The 17209-nt window shown below is 50.0% G+C and overlaps 1 protein-coding gene across 1 annotated transcript in view; it reads left to right on the forward strand.

Moving 5' to 3' along the window:
* Positions 1–17209, forward strand: part of UNC5C (unc-5 netrin receptor C) — a 345841-nt gene extending 328632 nt beyond the window's left edge. The window contains exons 13-16 of the mRNA XM_069485492.1: positions 7776–7925; positions 9955–10119; positions 15897–16075; positions 16809–17209. Of these exons, the coding sequence (XP_069341593.1) occupies positions 7776–7925; positions 9955–10119; positions 15897–16075; positions 16809–16974 (660 nt within the window). The 3' untranslated portion in view covers positions 16975–17209. The remainder of the gene's footprint in view (positions 1–7775; positions 7926–9954; positions 10120–15896; positions 16076–16808) is intronic.

Raw genomic sequence — 17209 nt, forward strand, 5'->3', positions numbered from 1 at the left:
TCTTTGGACAGTGATTTGGTCTGCATCAGAGACCCTTTGAAGATTCAAGGAGATCAAATTTGTTAAATCTCCTGGCATAAAATAGGCACTAGATACTGTGAATCATCCCCAAGTGGGCATTTAGACGACTGTGGTGTTTTGAAGGCAATGGCTCAATGTAGATATTAAATCTAATTGTGATCTCATTGTGGGGTGAGTTCCAGGTTTGGTGGCCGTCTGGGCTGGTCGGCCACGCAGTCACAGTGGTCTTTCGGTGCCTCTAAATTTACCCATCTTTCTCATCTGCTTATGAGCCTTGGCCCTGGCCTTGTTGTATACTTTGGAAATGACCCGCCATGTTGAATTTATTTTTTGAGAGAGAGAGAGACAGAGAAAAGAGAGAAAATACAAGTTGAGGTAGGCAGAATAATGGCTCCCCCAAGATATCTACACCTCAATATTTAGAACCTGTGAATATATTTCCTTACATGGCAAAATAGCCTTTGCAGGTATGACCATGGGGTACGGGGAGGTGGTCTGGGATTATCTGATGGGTCCAGTCCAATTACATGGATTCTTAAAAGTGGAGAACTTTCCCCAGCTATGGGCAGAGAGAGAGATGACAATGGGAAAAGGCTCAAACTCATTCCTGGGTTTGAAGATGGGGGAGGATCATGAACCCAGAATTGTGAGCAACCTCTGGAAGGTGGAAAAGACGAAAGAGCGAGTTCTCCTCTTGAGCCTTCAGAAAGGACAGTGGCCCCTACTGACACCTTGATTTTAGCCCAGCGAGACCCGTGCTGGACTCTCGACGTACAGAACTGTGAGATCACGTGTGTGTGTTGTTTTAAGTCACTACCTTTGTGCTAATTTCTTACGGCAACAATAGAAAACGAATGCAGAAATTTAAAAATAACATGTTCAAGGGTGAAAAGAAATGCAAGATGATTTCAGAAGTCCTAGACCGACCTGCAAAGCCCTGGTCCTAACACATAAGTGTGAGAAGGAATCTTTGCCTGAAGAGCATGCCCAGAGGTAGGCAAGTGACACGGCCACTTCGCTGGCATTTTGCTTTGAAAGTGTCACAAACGGCCCCGACTGGGCAGGCTGGAAGCGGCGGCTCAGACCAAGCATCCGTGGCGGCAGCAGCTGTGGGAACAGCAGGCAGAGCCCTAAGAATGAAGTGACTTGACGGGGACATGTTTGCACGTGGTCACCCGAGTCCGGCCTTCTTATTATTAGGGGTGAAGCAAGGCAGACGGGCACAGGGGGAGAGCGGAGCACCCCGGCGTGAACATGTGCCTGGAAACCAGCAGCGCCAGGCTGGGCGCCAGGGACGGTGACCCGAGCAGGTGGGGGAGGCCCGGCTGTGACAGGCAGATGCTCTCCGTGCCTGCTGTCTCGGCAGCCCGAGGCCCGAGGCCCTAGGAGGAGACAGCACGTGGGGGCTGGGAGCAGCACCCTGCAAAACTGGCAGGGAAGCGGAGAGAAGGGTGGCCCGTGCTTTGGTGGCCTGAAGGCCCCCACAGCTGTGACGGAGCCAGCGGCGATGGCCAGGGTAGCAGGGAGAGGACTAGCTCATCCCCAAATGACAAGGGCAGGTTCCAACGCTTCTGTTCATGCAGAATGAATAGAAGCAAAGCAGGCTCCCTAGCATCGGATGGCAGATGTGGCTTTTTTTTTTTTTTTTTTTTTTTTTTTTTTTTTTTTTTTTTTTTTTTTTTTTTTTTTTTTTTTTTGAGACAGAGTCTCACTCTGTTGCCCAGGCTAGAGTGAGTGCCGTGGCGTCAGCCTAGCTCACAGCAACCTCAAACTCCTGAGCTCAAGCGATCCTCCTGTCTCAGCCTCCCGAGTAGCTGGGACTACAGGCATGCGCCACCATGCCCGGCTAATTTTTTCTATATATATTTTTAGCTGTTCATATAATTTCTTTCTATTTTTAGTAGAGATGGGGTCTCGCTCTTGCTCAGGCTGGTCTCGAACTCCTGAGCTCAAACGATCCGCCCACCTCGGCCTCCCAGAGTGCTAGGATTACAGGCGTGAGCCACCGCGCCCGGCCTAAGATGTGGCTTTTTAATACCACTCAGCACAGTCTTTGAGGGTTGGTCTTTTGAGGTTTAGCACCCTGAACATTTGCTGGTTGGTTCTTTGTGCCTTGGAGACCCACGTGTGTCTGTTTTAGAAGCACGGTGACGGTGACAATGACAGTGACAGTGGGCGCTGCAGCCGTGCAGCTCAGCCTTAAGTGGTTGGTCCAGCGCCCAGGACAGAGCGTGCAGAGTGGCATCTCCACAGGGCCGAGAAGCCAAAGCAAACACGAGGCAGCGGGGGCTCAAGGCTGCTGCTGCCGCCCTGGCCGTCTTCGGTGCCATTTTCTCTGCGCAGTGGCCTTGGTGGCCTCCGCTCCAGACCTCCCCACCCCCCGCCACCTGCTCAGCTCCCTCCTGCGGGTCCCACGCTTCTTGGCAGCAGTAAATCCAGCCCATTCGCAGTAGAGGGTTTTTGTGAAACAGAGAGAGCACAGGGGCAAACCATCTCCAGAAACCGGACCAAAGCAAAGACAGATAAAGGAAAACGAAGCCCTGATCACCCCCCTGCCACCTGCTCTTCAGGAGGAGATTTCGGGGGGCTGTATGAGACTTCAACTGTAATCATTGGTTCCTCCTTTCTCGGGCTTACGAGATTTCTAAAAAGAAAAGGAAAAGAGTGAAAGGAAAGTAGGTGGAGAGAAAAGGAGAGAGAGGGGAGGAGAGAGAAGCTGAAGACTGGATAATCCCCAAGTAGGATAATCAGCCCTTGAGAAACTGAAGCCCAAACAAAGGCCTTGAAGCAGCAGGTGGAGCGATTTGGAGCAGTGGGGAGCGGGAGGGCCAGGTCCCCACGCAGAGCAGGTGACCTCGAGGTGTGTGCAGGGGGGGGTGAGCGGAGCAGGGGTGGGTGGGTAGGCGGCGCAGAGAACAAAGCCGGGGCCGGGAGCTTCGGGCCTAGCACCTCACAGTTCTTGGCACAAAGTGCTGCTTTGCAGAGTTGTGTAGCCCAGCTTCAGCCTGGACCCTGGGGACAGAGACTTGTCACATTCAGGAAGATGCGCTTGAGGCATCTAAGTGGATGCCACTCCGTTGCCTGGGGGCTCCCAGGGAACCGCAGGCGTGAGACTGACACGGGAAATCGGCCCAGCGTGGAAGGACAGGGAGGGAAGGAGGAAGGGAAACATTGGGGACAGATGCAATCCAACCGCAACGCAGCTCGCGGGGAGAAACTGGGTGACGAGACCGGCCGGGGTGTAGGAGCGGTGCGGCTTCCAGAAGCATCCTCCCTCTGGCCTCTCCCTGGCAGGCCTTAACGAGGGCAGATCCTGTCGTCTGAGAGCGTGGGAGGGATTTGGGTGCAAGCCAGAGGTGCCCCCTCTGTGTGCATGCGGGCCTTTAAAACAGCTTGGATTTATTGTGGCTCTGAAGTGGCCCAGGCTAATGGCTTGGCATGGATCGTGTCTTGGTTTAATTGGTTATTGTGAGAGCCGCTTGTTTCGACTGCGGAATCCTTGTCCCTGCCTTTCGTTCCATTTCTTTCGGACTCCCTGAATCAATAGGGCCCTCACTGGGGCGGCCAGCCTGTGGGGAGGTGACACCGCCTTGGGGAGGGAGCCCTGTCCCCAACAGGACCGCGCACGTCCCTGGCTGACACCGGGCTCGGAGGCAGAGGACCTGCTCCTGGGGACACTAGGACTGGGGTTCAAGCTGCTCTGGGCAGTATCTTTCAAGGCGAAGCCAGAGGGGTGCAGACAGAACTGTCCGAGAGAGCCAGAAACCGCCCCCTCCCCCGTCAGCAGGGCCAGCTCATCAAAGCGACAGGTGGACTCCCCCACAGCTCGAACAGGCCACTGAGGTGGGAGGTGCCACCAGGAGAGAGGACAGCCTCTGCTTAGGAAGGTGACATTTACATTTCTTGAGAACAAAGAGCCTAGAGGATCCTAATTCCCACTATAGGCATTTCTTTCCAAGGTCACCATACTTTTTCTTACGTCTTCCTAAGTCTTGTGACCTTAAATATATTTTCTTCTGATTCTTTTTTAAGGTGTTTGCACTATCCTCACCTTTGCGATCCAAAAGCAGCCCGTCTAGAAGGTGCTTTGGAGCTGAGCACACTGTGTTGTGGTGACATGTCTGAACGGGGGTCTCCCCCACCCCCATGGGCCGTCAGCAGTTGGTGGCAGTGACAGAGACTCCCTTGTCCGTGTCCCCCCAGAGCCGGGCGTGGTTCCCGGCAGGCCTTACAACGTGGCTCACAGATGTTGAATGAATGTTTCTAGGAAGATGAGGGTGAGGGAAACATTTAACTGTGAAGTCACATCTTACTGATGTGTGTGCCTGTTATTTTCAGGTACCAAAAATATATTCACCAAAATGGTATCATGCACACGGATTTCAGAAAAATCGCATTTCTTGGAGTGCAAGTTACAGTGTATTTTTAAGTTGTGACTGCTACAGCTTGTCCCAAATTGTAACACTTAAAATCCGAATGAAAGCCTGGCCAGCCTTTCAGGTGGGCTGGCTTCTGTCTTCTGACTCCAAACTAGTATTTGGGAGTCACTGTAGGTGACAAGTCACCTGACTCATGTGTGGTTTTACATTATTGTAGTTTCCAAGTTGTTTGATTGATTGATTGATTGTTTGATACTGAGATACCTTTGATCCACGCTTTGGTTATCGTCTTCTCCTTTATTGTGTTATGTTTCGTTATGTTAATGAGTGTCAAGATACCAGTTGACACTTATAAGGAAAACATGTTCCATGTAAGTTTGGTAAAGTTTCTTCTTGCTGAATCCTTCACCACTGGGCTGAGTTCTTCCCCAGGTACTGGCGAAATGAGAGCAGTTTCTGAAATAGAGTTCACACACCCGAGGCCCAATGAACCATGGGGGCAAAAAAAAAAAAAGACATTATTAGTGCTTAGGTTTTTGCTGAGATAGGTAAATACAGAACTTTGTGTATTTGTAAACTTTATGCATATTTATAATGGAATGTATTAACATATTAATATATTCATAATATGCAAATAAACACAAAATGCATGCTTAGGTTTTGAGTGGTAGAATACGTAAGCAAACACGATCAGAGGTCTCCGCCCTAAGCATGACGAGTCCTGATGGGCAGTTTTTTTTTCCACCGGGATCAAGTACAGTTGAAAGGGAGAAGAAAGCTGGGTTCTTCCCAGCTCTGGGCAGCAGCTTTGTGTGTCCCTCCTGGTTGACGGGGAGATGGGGAGGTTAAGAATATGGAAAGGTTGTGTTCTGTGGCCTCACTGTCCTTAACCTGACCCTGTACTTGGTCCTTCCCCTCAAATAAAGGCTGTCCAAGCCAGTCCAGACTCTGTCCCCACTAGGGAGAATTCCTTACCACGACTTCAGTGAACCAAACACAGAGCCTTATTCTTGGGCTCACTCCAGCCCAGACTTTGCAGTCAAAATGCGGCCTTAGATTTTTTTGACTTCAAAGGTCATGGCCAATGGGCAGTTTAGGTTCTTGCAATGATCCTCCCTGCCAAGAAAACTGCTAACGTTCTCCCTGTCCTCTGGCAGTCTATGTTGATCGTAGGGATGGGTGTGGATTATACATTGTTGGGTCCAATTACCTCCCGGAATACAATGCATCTTCTTTTAGACATCCCAGGGAGATAATTTGGACATAATGAAGATCTATAGTAATCAGATAATTACTATCGATTGCTCTTTAGACGTCTTGATGAGGTAATTAGGGCGTACTGGAAAGAAGCTGGAACTGATTGATTGGCATGACTGTAATCGCAAAGATTTCTAATTATGTTTCTTTTCTTCTAATGGCTTATAAACAAACATCATTTTAGCTTTAGAATTTGTCAGGTGCCAGGTTCACTGGGAACATCGGCGTTCTCTATTATGCTAACTAGACAACAAACATGATCAGCATACGCTCATTATGCCTCCCTGCTGAAGCAGAAGAAACTGCCATTAACCCTCACTTTTCTTCTTCTGCACTTCCACGTGGCTGGATGCCTGTCGAGGAATGGGGTGTGCAGTGTTGCTAAGGAGGGTCTTCTGCAAGGAGCATGTGTGACCGGGCTGGGTGGCTCTGTGTGGCCCACTGGAGCCCCCGGGAGCCTGCTGAGCTCATGCACGGCAGAGCTGGGGCGCAATGACACGACATATGTGTCGAGGTGGCCGGCTGGCTGTGGCTGGGGGCTTGCTGACTGCTCTGGCTGCTGTCACAAGTAATAGCTCCTCCTCATCCAACAACGTTAAATAGCGAGTCAATAACTCTCAGGCGACTGGACCGCACGCCTCTCAGAGTGAGTGTGTTATTGCCTCCTCGCTTCCATTAGACACTAATTAGAGAAGTCCCTGTCTGAGACCACATTCCACGTTATCCTAATATTTTTTACACCTTATGGGACCTTTCAGCAGGCTTGCATTGTTCAGAATAGTGGCTTGACCCAAAGATGACGGATGCTAAGAATCCCTAAAGCAGCAGCTTGCAATGAGCTGTTCACATCTCATCAATGATGTTGGTAAGATCACAAGTGCATGGGTTAGAATGCATTCAGCAAACGCAAACGGATGCATTTCTGGATAGGAGACCATGAGGTTCCCACACTTGAAATCCTCCACGGTGACCCAGCTGTGCTTGCTACCCTAGTAGGTGCCCTAAGACACGTGTGTGGCATTCAGAATGAGCACCTGTGTTCTTGAACTCCCTGCTGTCTGTCAAAATAGCACCAAATAAGAAAAATCATGTTTTTATATTTCTTTAATTAAGATCCGTTCTATTCCTGGACCCCCGTTTTTAGGTGGTCAGAAATTGCCTACATATTTGTATCATTACAACTTTTAAGGCACGAGAGGAGTAAAGTGCATGGAGTTGGTTCAGACAGCAGAAGAGACCCGGGATCGTTTGTTCATTGATAACTGACGGTTGCTGCTGTTTGGATAATTACAGCTTCAGTTGGAAATGCTTCATTAACTCCCATTAATGCGCTTGAGAAATGGAAGTATATATAGAATTCGTCTTTGTGTTATATCTTTATAGTGTAAGTAAATGACATAGCAAATGTTTTCATCAGCTAGTATGCTTGAGAAATAAGGTGTTCTGTCTAAAATTGAATTTGAGTGACTGTTCACTTCAATATTTGGTGTTTAAAAACCTTCCTAATCTGTATCAGACTATTTTCCTCTAATGCGACGTAGAATGAGCATATTCTAAAAATGTTTTAATAATTGGGAAAATGCGATGGTTTATTTTGAGCAAAAATTTGATGTTTTTATTTCTGTCCCGGAAGAAAGCATAAGAGATTGAACTAAATGTCTAAAACAGGTTCTGGAATTTGGGTTGTTGGTTCGTTTTACCCAGTCCAAGACATGCTCTTACAGTTCTTTTCCCCTTTCCCTAAGAATTGATCGACGATCTTTTTCATCTGTTTATCTATATTTCTACCTGTGGTTTCTTTTATTTGGGGTTCTTCCAGTTTTGAATTCTGCTTGTTAAAATCACCTGTGTTTGGTAAAAGACTCCGCTGTTCATTTGGTAAGGGCAGACAGCGTGATGTAGATTGCCAAGACAGTTTCTCAGAAGGGGCCCGTCCCATCCCAAATGGGCAGAGCTTCCACTAGAGGATCTCGAGGCTGCAAAGTGGGTGTTCACGGTGTTTCCCAAGTTAGGTGTGCAGTTCAGAAAGCACAGTAAGGACACACTCATTTGATCCAAGAATTGACAGAAGTGATGCAATTCAATAACGTGTGTTTGCTTTGGGGCGTGTCATTGCAGGAAGTTGTACATCTTGAGAGACAGATGGGAGGACAGCTCCTAGATGAACCCAAGGCGCTTCATTTCAAAGGCAGCACCCATAACCTGCGCCTGTCAATTCATGACATCGCCCATTCCCTCTGGAAGAGCAAATTGCTGGCTAAATATCAGGTGAGTTTCCTAAGTTGCACAACAGGCTTGAGGACAGCGCCAACAGAGGGGACTAAAATTGCAGAGACATAGGAAACCCTCTTCCTTGAAATTAATTTCATGTCAGTACTTGTTTCTCTGAAATCGTTGGGTTTATTTAGGATTTTTGAAAAATACGTTGTGAACATATTTGAAAGAATGCATTTTTAAATTTTTTAAAAAACTATACTATTATTATTTTTATTTCTAGTACATAAGACTTCCAATTCCATCGTTTATTCCAATGCCATTAATTAAGTTGCATGGTAAACATTCACACTGAACTGGTTCAAAAGAGCCTCAAATACATTCATAGAAAAACACAGAAGGACATTTTGACAGCATGTGACACAAATTAGGTTTCAGCCTGGCTAGGCAGGTGCCCTTATGTTGAAAACTTAAAGGAACTCCAGTTTGGGACTGAAATAGCATGTAAAAGTGAGACCCGGTCAGGATTGATTCATACCAGGCATAAAAATACCGGTTCCACGGTATTTTCCACAGGTACGTACATACTGGGTATTGTGTGTACCTGTGGGACAGTCAGAGGCCTCTCTAGAAGTTTTCCCCTGTACCCGTCAACCTGAGCTCGCAGGAAGCTGTTTTGATGGGCTGGTGAGCCTTGTGTGCGGTCCTAGGAGACGCAGCCACATTTGGGGGAGCCGTGTCTATACACACACCAATCCAACCCACCCCAGCACTGCAGCCGAACTGCACTGCAGTTACTATTTCCTGATGTCAGTCACCGAACATACTAGAAGGCCTGAGGGGAAGACTTCTCAGCTTGCACATCAGCCATGGGAAGCAAACGTCCTAGTTCGTTAACAGTCGTGAGCTTTGAGGGGCTCGCACGCCAGACCCCTCTGTTACGCAGCTGAGCTGTAACTCGGCACGTGACCCAGAGAGCGGGCTTGTGCCTTTCTCGTGACATCTCTTCCTTGGCTTTCTTCTTTTCTCCCTGTTGCAACCGACACAAACTTCCACCCATCTCCCCCTTTTTTTATAAGCAACGTCTTTTATACAATCATAATGGAACATACTATTTTAATAATAATAATATGATATTAGTTAAAGCTAACTGTGGCTGAATGTTTACCATCTGCCAGACACTGTCGCATGCGCTTTGGTTTATCTCATTTAACCCTAGGGGGTCTGTGAATTAGATACTCTTTGCTTACTCTTGCAGATGAGGAAACTGAGGCTGGGAAACATTAAGCAACTTGACCCACATTCCCCCGTTAGCCAGAGGGGGGCGCTCTCGTGTGTCCTAGATCTGCCTCCAGAGCTCCTGCTCTTGCCCACCCTGTTCTCCCGTCTTGCACGTATCAACGTCTCCTTTCCTTTATTGAAAACAGATTCCAGGCTGGGCTCTGTAAGGTGGTCTAGACTTTTTAGAAAATTAAAGTCTGTTAGAGGCTTGGTGCTTTTAAGCCAAGGATTTTTATTTTTTTTTTTTTGTTTGCGGCAGCTAATTGAGTCTCAGCTGCCAGCAGTAGGGGCTGTGGGTTCCCCCGTCCTGTCGGGGGAGGATGGGAGCATGAAAGGCATCGGGGCATCATCCTTTGGACTTTGCTTTCCTCGGAATGCCACGGCAGGGATGCTTTTTAATGAGCAACGACTGGGGTGTGTGTAAGTTCTATTTTGGGAATTTTATAAACTTTTTCTCCATCCTTTACAATGACTCCTTTGGTAAATTAGAGACACGTGGCAGATTGGTTAGGTACGTGGATTCTAGAGGCTGACTCCTTAGGTTTGCATCTCAGCTCTGCCACTCACTTGCTGTGTGGCTTTGGGTAAGTTACTTAACCTCTCTGGGCCTCAGTTTTTTTCATGTGCAAAGGTAGGTCGTCCTGGTGTGCTGACACACAGGGCTTCGTGAGGGTTCAACGAAGTAATGTACGTGATACTGACATGAGTTCCCCCCCCTCCCCCCGCAGCAGGGAGCAGAGGATCTGATAGTTCTTTCTGGTGTTAATCCCTCGTCTGTGATTAACTCTTTCGTATCCTGTAGGAGATTCCTTTTTACCACATCTGGAGCGGGTCGCAGAGAAACCTGCACTGCACCTTCACTCTGGAAAGATTCAGCCTGAACACGGTGGAGCTGGTTTGCAAGCTGTGCGTGCGGCAGGTGGAAGGAGAAGGGCAAATCTTCCAGCTGAACTGCACCGTGTCGGAGGTGAGCAGCTCGCGCCTGTCCGGACCTGGCAGAGAGGGCGACCTGGGAGGAGGGACAGGGTGGGCTGCGAGGGGGTCTCACCCAGGCCACATGGCAGGTCCTCCAAGGCTTCCCTGGGTCCTGGTTGTCAACAGAGTAATATTTTGAAAGCACACGGGGCGCGAGTTGCACAGAAGCTTCTCACGAGGGATCCTTTTTGAAACCCAAGTCGTCTTTTTTTATGACATGAATTCCAGAATCCTGCTCTGACTTTTAGAAACAGATCTGAATTTCAAGGATAAGGTTTAATTTAAGGAGCGTGCACATGGAGTCGCTTCTCCCAAAGCGTCCCTGGCTGTGCGACGTTCCAGCACCTTCCATCTGTCTCCTCCCTCTCTGCCTGGTGCTGCTGAGTGGGGCGTGGGGACGGAGACCGGCGTCTGCCCCCTGTCCCTCTTCTCTCCCTTTTTATTTCCATGTAGAAAGGGAAACCTCTTGGTCAGCTTTCTCTGTCATCCCTCTCTCTCCAAATACAAGAAGAGATGTCCTTCTCTCCAGGGTGGGAATAGAAGTGACATCGACGTCTTTCCCGCTGGTGGCCACCAGCTGTGCCTGCCTTTGCTGTGACCCTCACACACTTCAGCTGGACACTTTTGTGTGTCCATGTGACACACACGCTAGTGACCGCTGTCACTGGAAACTTCTCTGTAAGGGAAGAGGAGGTGCCTGCGACCTTCCTCATCTGTGGGCTGTGGTGCCAGGGCCTGCAGCGTGGTAACCCTCCCCCCTGGGGACACGAAGGGGACAGCAGCTGTGGAGTGCCTGAAGGTGGCCTCTCCGGGGACTTGGGGAGTCCAGCCCCCTGCTGCTTGCTGTGCCCAAAGCACAAGGTTGTCATATTTTAAAAACTACAGTGAACCCGTGTGTGATTCCAGTCCTGCCTCTCCCTCGGTGTCGCACACACGGTGACGAATGGAACGTCGGCGTGTTCAGCTGGTCTTGTGTTCCTGGGCCCCCACGACACCCCATCCTTCTTTCCCACAGCCCGCCGGGGCGCGGTTGTCATTTCCCCCTGGAGTTTCATGCGACTTCTGACTCATAAACAACTTTAGTCACAGCCCCCGGTGACATTCATCAGGCCTGATCTCGGTGTCAGGGCGCCATGGCAACCGCCGGGCCCCATCTCCCAGGCGCGCAGCTGCACCCCTGCTGGCCCGGGAGGGTGTTTTCACTTCTCGGGCCCAGCGGAGTCTGCAAAGTTCAATACCCACCCGGCTCCGGCGACAACAAAGGCTGCGGCATTTTGGAGGGGGGCGCGGAGGGCTGGGCCTTTGATGGTGGCTTTCTGTTCCGCGGGAGCATTTGCTGGGGGTTGAAAAGGTGGCTCAGACGCAGCCGCCACTGAAAGGGAGCTGCTCTGCGCCCTCCCCGCCGCGTCCTCCCGGAGAAGGGACAGTTTTGCAGCGCGCGATCACAGTTCTAAGGACTTTCTTTCTTGTGCCAACGTAGAGGGGCGAGTATTTCTTTTACAGCTTGGTGGCAGCCGCAGCCACATAGGCGGCATCTGCCCGTGTGACAGACGAGCATACTGGAGGGAGGAAAAGAAGTGACTGGCGTTGAGATGACTTTGGGGATTTAGGGGCGGGCTGTGGCTTTGGCTTTGGGGTCCCTGCGTCCCGCCGTTGTGTTAGCATTTGAATGCAGCGCCCGGTGTGCAGAGGAGGGAGGGAGCGTGGATGTGGGCAGTGACGTTGGGGAGCAGGGCGGGGCGCCGATGAACAATGGGCTCTGGAAAGTTCTGAGACCCGGATCCTCGTCAAAACCTCCCAGAAAAAGGGCACAATGGGACTGACAACCCATAAACAAGGAGAGAAAGGCTCCATTGGTGGTTTCTTTCTTCTGAACAGGGCTCGTTCCTAGGGTCACAGGGCAGGATGCCAGGTGGGCTGGGGTTCCAGGCCCAGTGTCCCCTCTCCCCAGAAGGAGCTGGCTCGCCAGACATGGGCTGCCCCCTCCCACCTGCCACCCACCACGCAGGGGCGCTCACCCCCCGTCATTTATAAAGCCACGCGGGCCTGCGGAGGACCTGTAGCCCACCGCGGACACCAGGCTGTGCGTGACACATGCCGGGACTATTGCAGGAGCCCACCCACTGTCCCCTTCAGGGTGCTCTGCCCACCTCAGCTAGAGCCAGAGCCTTTCATTGCAGAGATGAAGCCTGAGAATGAAAATGGCTAGAAGACTAAAAGGATTGGCATGAATGAATGCCAAAATGTGAAAGACGACAAAAGATTTCTTATTTTGTAGTCTTTATTTCATAGACAAGCACAGAGAGAGGAACCAGGAAGCTACCCCTGACCACCAAAGTTAAAAATGGCGTCGAGGAGAGGGAATTTTGTAATTTCTTCATGCCTTCTGTTTCCTTTCAGTTATAGTCAAACGCCCATCATGGGAGATTCCCACATGGATAGTTCCATGGGGGTATGGGCAATTGCTTAAATCTCTTCTTGCCTCAGTTTCCCCAAGTGGAAATTTGTATCACCAATTTGGGGCCCTGGTGGGAATTAAATAATGACAGTAAGTACTCTGAACAGAACTTGCTTAGTGCATATTCATCCTTTTTATTGTTGACCTTGAGGCCCTTAGCGGGACGGGCTCTTGGGTAAACTCTGCCCTTGCAATCCATGGAATCTGTCCTCCACGGAAGCTTCAGAGTCACTTCTATCAAAACCAGCAAACAAAAGGAAACTCAGTTCCTATATAAATGAAAAGTAAATATAAGTAAATGAAAGTTAGCTCAGGGGGAAAAAGAAGATGGTGTGTATATATTTATCCCCCAGCTGGTGCTCCCAACGTGCCTTAGTTCAAGGCTGTGCACCCTGCAAAAGGTGTAGCTTTAGGCGGCCGTATGAATCATCTGCTCGATTAATAGGTAATAATAGCAGTTATTGGAATTTCTTACATTTGCCAGATCTCATAATCTCTTCTGAAGGAGTGATGCATCGTCGCATGTTTGTGTAGACCAAGAGGAATATTGAAAATGCACACGGTAACATCCCTCTGCGATGGCCAGCCCATCTGCGTACCTGCCCCTACTGGCCATTTGGGAAATCTAGTTTCTCTAAGTGACTTTAGGAAAGAGTCAGACTAGGGGGGTGGAAAGTTGTCGTCTCGGGACCGTGTGGCGTTCTGGAAATGCGTGGCGTTGCCTGGCGCAGCTGTTTGGTTAATGCTGAAAAAATCAGATGTTTAACTAAGGGAATCGGAACATCAAAGGCAGATGGTACCAGTATCATAAGCGATTATCGTAATAAGCATTCTGCTCGCACCAACTCTGCTTTTACCTGGGAGTAAAGGAAGAACTAATAGCAGCTGGAATTACCGGATGAGATGTGTGTATAGATGGAGTTTTCTTTCTCCTCTAAGGCTAGTCGGCCATCTGATGGGAGAGACAAGAAATTACGTCCCGTTCAGCTGCACAGAAATGGATCCGGGGCGTCGCCAGGGTTAGACAGCTCAGGACTGTGTCGCCCCCGGGAAATGGTGATGGGTCTTTGTTCTCCAAGGGAAGGGGGACAACCCTGAGTGAGACCCATGCCTGTCTTTGACCTTGAACTTTGGGATTTAACAAAGCCCTGGGCACTTTTAGGTGGAAGGAAGCGCCACCTGCTACTCCCTAGGTGGGCGTCCATCAGGGACTGACCCCCTGTTTTTTCTGTACAAGGAAAAAATCATTGTCTTGTACAACAAATATTAACGCTTCTATGGGAAGAGCCCGGTGCTGAGGGTGGCAGACATATACTCACCTCCAGGAGATTTGCGAAATCAAAGGGGGTGACGCGTACAAACAGCCAGCGTGCTAGGGGACAATGGGAGGAAGGCAGCAGTGCCCAGGAGGCCCCGGGGTGGGCTTGCTCGGGGGCTGCTGGGCTCGTGCCCTTTGGGCCGGGCTTGGAGAGGTTTGCCTCGCAGAGGTTCAAGGAAAGGGCAGAAGAACTCAGACCTGGCACTAGCAATAGCGCGTGGTCCTCACACTCTGGGAAGAGTGACGGGGCACCCCGAGAAAGGGTGGGGACAGGCTGTGCAGAATGGATGCACATGTGTATGGGGCCCCCTCCTCCATGGCAGGTTCTGGCTCTGCACGCGTCACCGTTGTGGCCTCTTCCCAGCCATGTGGGAAGGTCCTGCAAATGTCCCTCACTGCGTGGGTGAGTCTGGCAGGAGTGTGGGATCACAGGTCACCCGGAGGGGGCTCCTGTGGCCGACAGTCCAGAGACTCTCTGGCGACACAGTCTCAGTGCTATAAAAAGAAGTCCCTTCCCCCGTGCAGACTGTACCCTCCACTGCCACCCAGGGCCCAGCGGGGTGGCAGTGTATCAGGGGATGTGGCTGGAGTCCTGTTATTATGGTGCAGAAAAGAAGCAAGCAGGACCTGCACATGGGCGATGGCACTGACCTGTGACTTCGTGTCACCTCCACCCTCCATACATCCTTCTATGCCCCATGCAGGCATCGGGGCGGTTGGTTCAGGCATCGCGAACCTAAATCCACTGATAAGCGTGGCGAGTGCCCGCGGTCACTCTTGTAGCCGCCTTTCTTGACCCCCCGAACTGCCTGGAGTCAGGAACCCTCTCTCTCTTCAGTCCCATGGAGGGGGCTCTGTGACTTACAGGGAAAGAGCTGTGGGTCGTGATCCTCACTCAGATCTACCCCTTTGCCTGCAGTGCCAGGGCACCCGCGGCTGGAGAGGTCACAGCAGGGTTTGGGGTGTCTGGGCGACGGTGGCACTGTCCCCCCCCGAGCTGGGCACTCAGACACCAGAGACTTCATGAGGGCTGAAGCTGGGTGTGGCCAGTTCAACCTCCAGCAACTCATACTCACACCAAGGAGTCACCTGCTTTAGAAAACAGAGAGAGCTGACATTTAAAGTAGACTAAGTAGATTTTCTGTTATTGCTGTAATCGTTCCCCGGCAACATTTGCTTTTTGCTTTGCCAACCAGCAGAAGTGATCAGAAAATGATTAGACTTTCTCCTGCAGATGAAATTCCGATTTTGCATTTATGCGGTTTTATGAGCTGAAACTATTTTAAGAGCCAATTTATGGTTTTCTCTACTAAAATTAGATTTAAAAAAAATATAATAAGGGTGTACAGCAACCGGAGGATGTCGTTAACAGCTTGCCCTAAGGCAATCATATACTGTGTTTACCATTTTCTTTTAAAAAAAAAAATTAGTCTTAAATTGATATCACTTAGCTGTGTTCCATTTCATTCTACAAAAGTAGAACGGAGTCATCTTCTGCAGGGGTCAGAGGGGTACTTTACTAGGGCCGTTGCCCAGGGCTTTACCCTCAGCATCAGACAGTTCTCAGAAGCTTTAACTTTCAGCCTCCTAATCTCAGATCTGTTCATGCTCAGAGAATTGCCCTTTTGAACATTTTCCCCTCCCGAAATGTAAACCTGTAAGAGCATCGCTATTCCCTCTTGCCCTGGAGAATCCCATCAGAAAAGGTGCTACTGGATCACCCCAGAGATTTCCATCCTACCCAGTCCTCATGCAAGACCCATAAATCCGACGCCATGAAAAGTTAGCTTCCAAATCTGTGGACCTCTTCTCAGCCAGCTTATATACAAGGACACCCACCTTTCGGGCCTGGGAGAAGCCATTCTTGCTGCAGAGAAGAAGAGTCCTGGTTCTTTTCCTATGGCTCAGAGCCAGGCAGTGTGTTGATTGGTTCGCTGGGGATTGCTTTTGTCTGGAGACATAATGCTGTGTTTTTCTTGTCCCGGAATGCCAGGAACCTACTGGCATCGACTTGCCACTGCTGGACCCCGCGAGCACCATCACGACTGTCACCGGGCCGAGCGCCTTCAGCATCCCCCTCCCCATCCGGCAAAAGCTCTGCAGCAGCCTGGACGCCCCCCAGACCAGAGGCCACGACTGGAGGATGCTGGCGCACAAGCTCAACCTGGACAGGTGGGTGGGGACAGGTGCGTGTGGCTGGTCTCCGAGACTGATGATCGTTAGACGTAGGGGAGCATTCCTTGCCTTCTATCTGGATGTCTATTTACTTTTTCATCCTACAAATACGTATTAACATCATGCTCCTTCTTTGCACGTTCGCTGCGGGTTTGCACGCACAGTGCTAAGAGTCATTCTGGGCTCATTTGACGTTTGTAAGTATCACGTTTTGTGATCCGCTTTGCAAAGCTGATGGGCTGATCTCCCTACATAATAAACTAAACTAAGTATTGTTCCTCGTCTGCAATGGCACAGCACCTAATGTTTGAGGAATAGTTAACATGCTGACATAACGTGGATATCTAGTTATATAAAGAGACCTCTCTAGAGCCTCTGCTTTGGGGAATGTCGCCTTCCCTGCCGAGCAAAAGCCACCGCGTGACCTGTCAGGGATCATCAGAGCCCGGGCGGGAGAGAAAACACAAGTCTCTCGATTTCCTGTTTAGGAAGTGACCCGTAGACATCCTGTCTCTTAAATTATCTTACTCAGAGTTGAGGTTAACAAAGTTAAACATCATGTCTCTTCTCTGGGGCTGATCTAATTACATACCGGCTCGTTCTTGAGGGCGGCTCGCTGTCAACCACAGTGGGGCCTGAGACTTAACGACAAGTGGAGAGATGGGAGGGTTGAGAAAGAGAAAATAGATTAGATTTGTAAGTCACGCCCTTCCCCCCTGCCCCATTGCAGGTACTTGAATTACTTCGCCACCAAATCCAGCCCGACCGGTGTCATCCTGGACCTCTGGGAGGCCCAGAACTTCCCAGACGGCAACCTGAGCATGCTGGCGGCTGTCCTGGAAGAAATGGGAAGACATGAGACAGTAGTGTCCTTAGCAGCGGAAGGACAATATTGACCACCCTGGAACAAAGGACGAACACGCACAGGAAGTCGGTGGCCGTGCGGGGGACTCCCGGTGGAGGAGTCCAGACCAGACCAATGAGCTTCACAAGCAAGATCCCAGCAGGAGACAGAAGGAAAACAGCTACGCCCTCCAAGATCCACGCCCAGTGCCCTTGGCCATCATCACAGGAGTTGAGAACCATGGTGTAAATTTGTACCTTGAATTTTGATTATCAACCTAATTTTCC

This window comes from Eulemur rufifrons, chromosome 13 (genome assembly GCF_041146395.1).
Source record: "Eulemur rufifrons isolate Redbay chromosome 13, OSU_ERuf_1, whole genome shotgun sequence".
In the NCBI taxonomy this organism is placed as follows: Eukaryota; Metazoa; Chordata; class Mammalia; order Primates; family Lemuridae; genus Eulemur; species Eulemur rufifrons.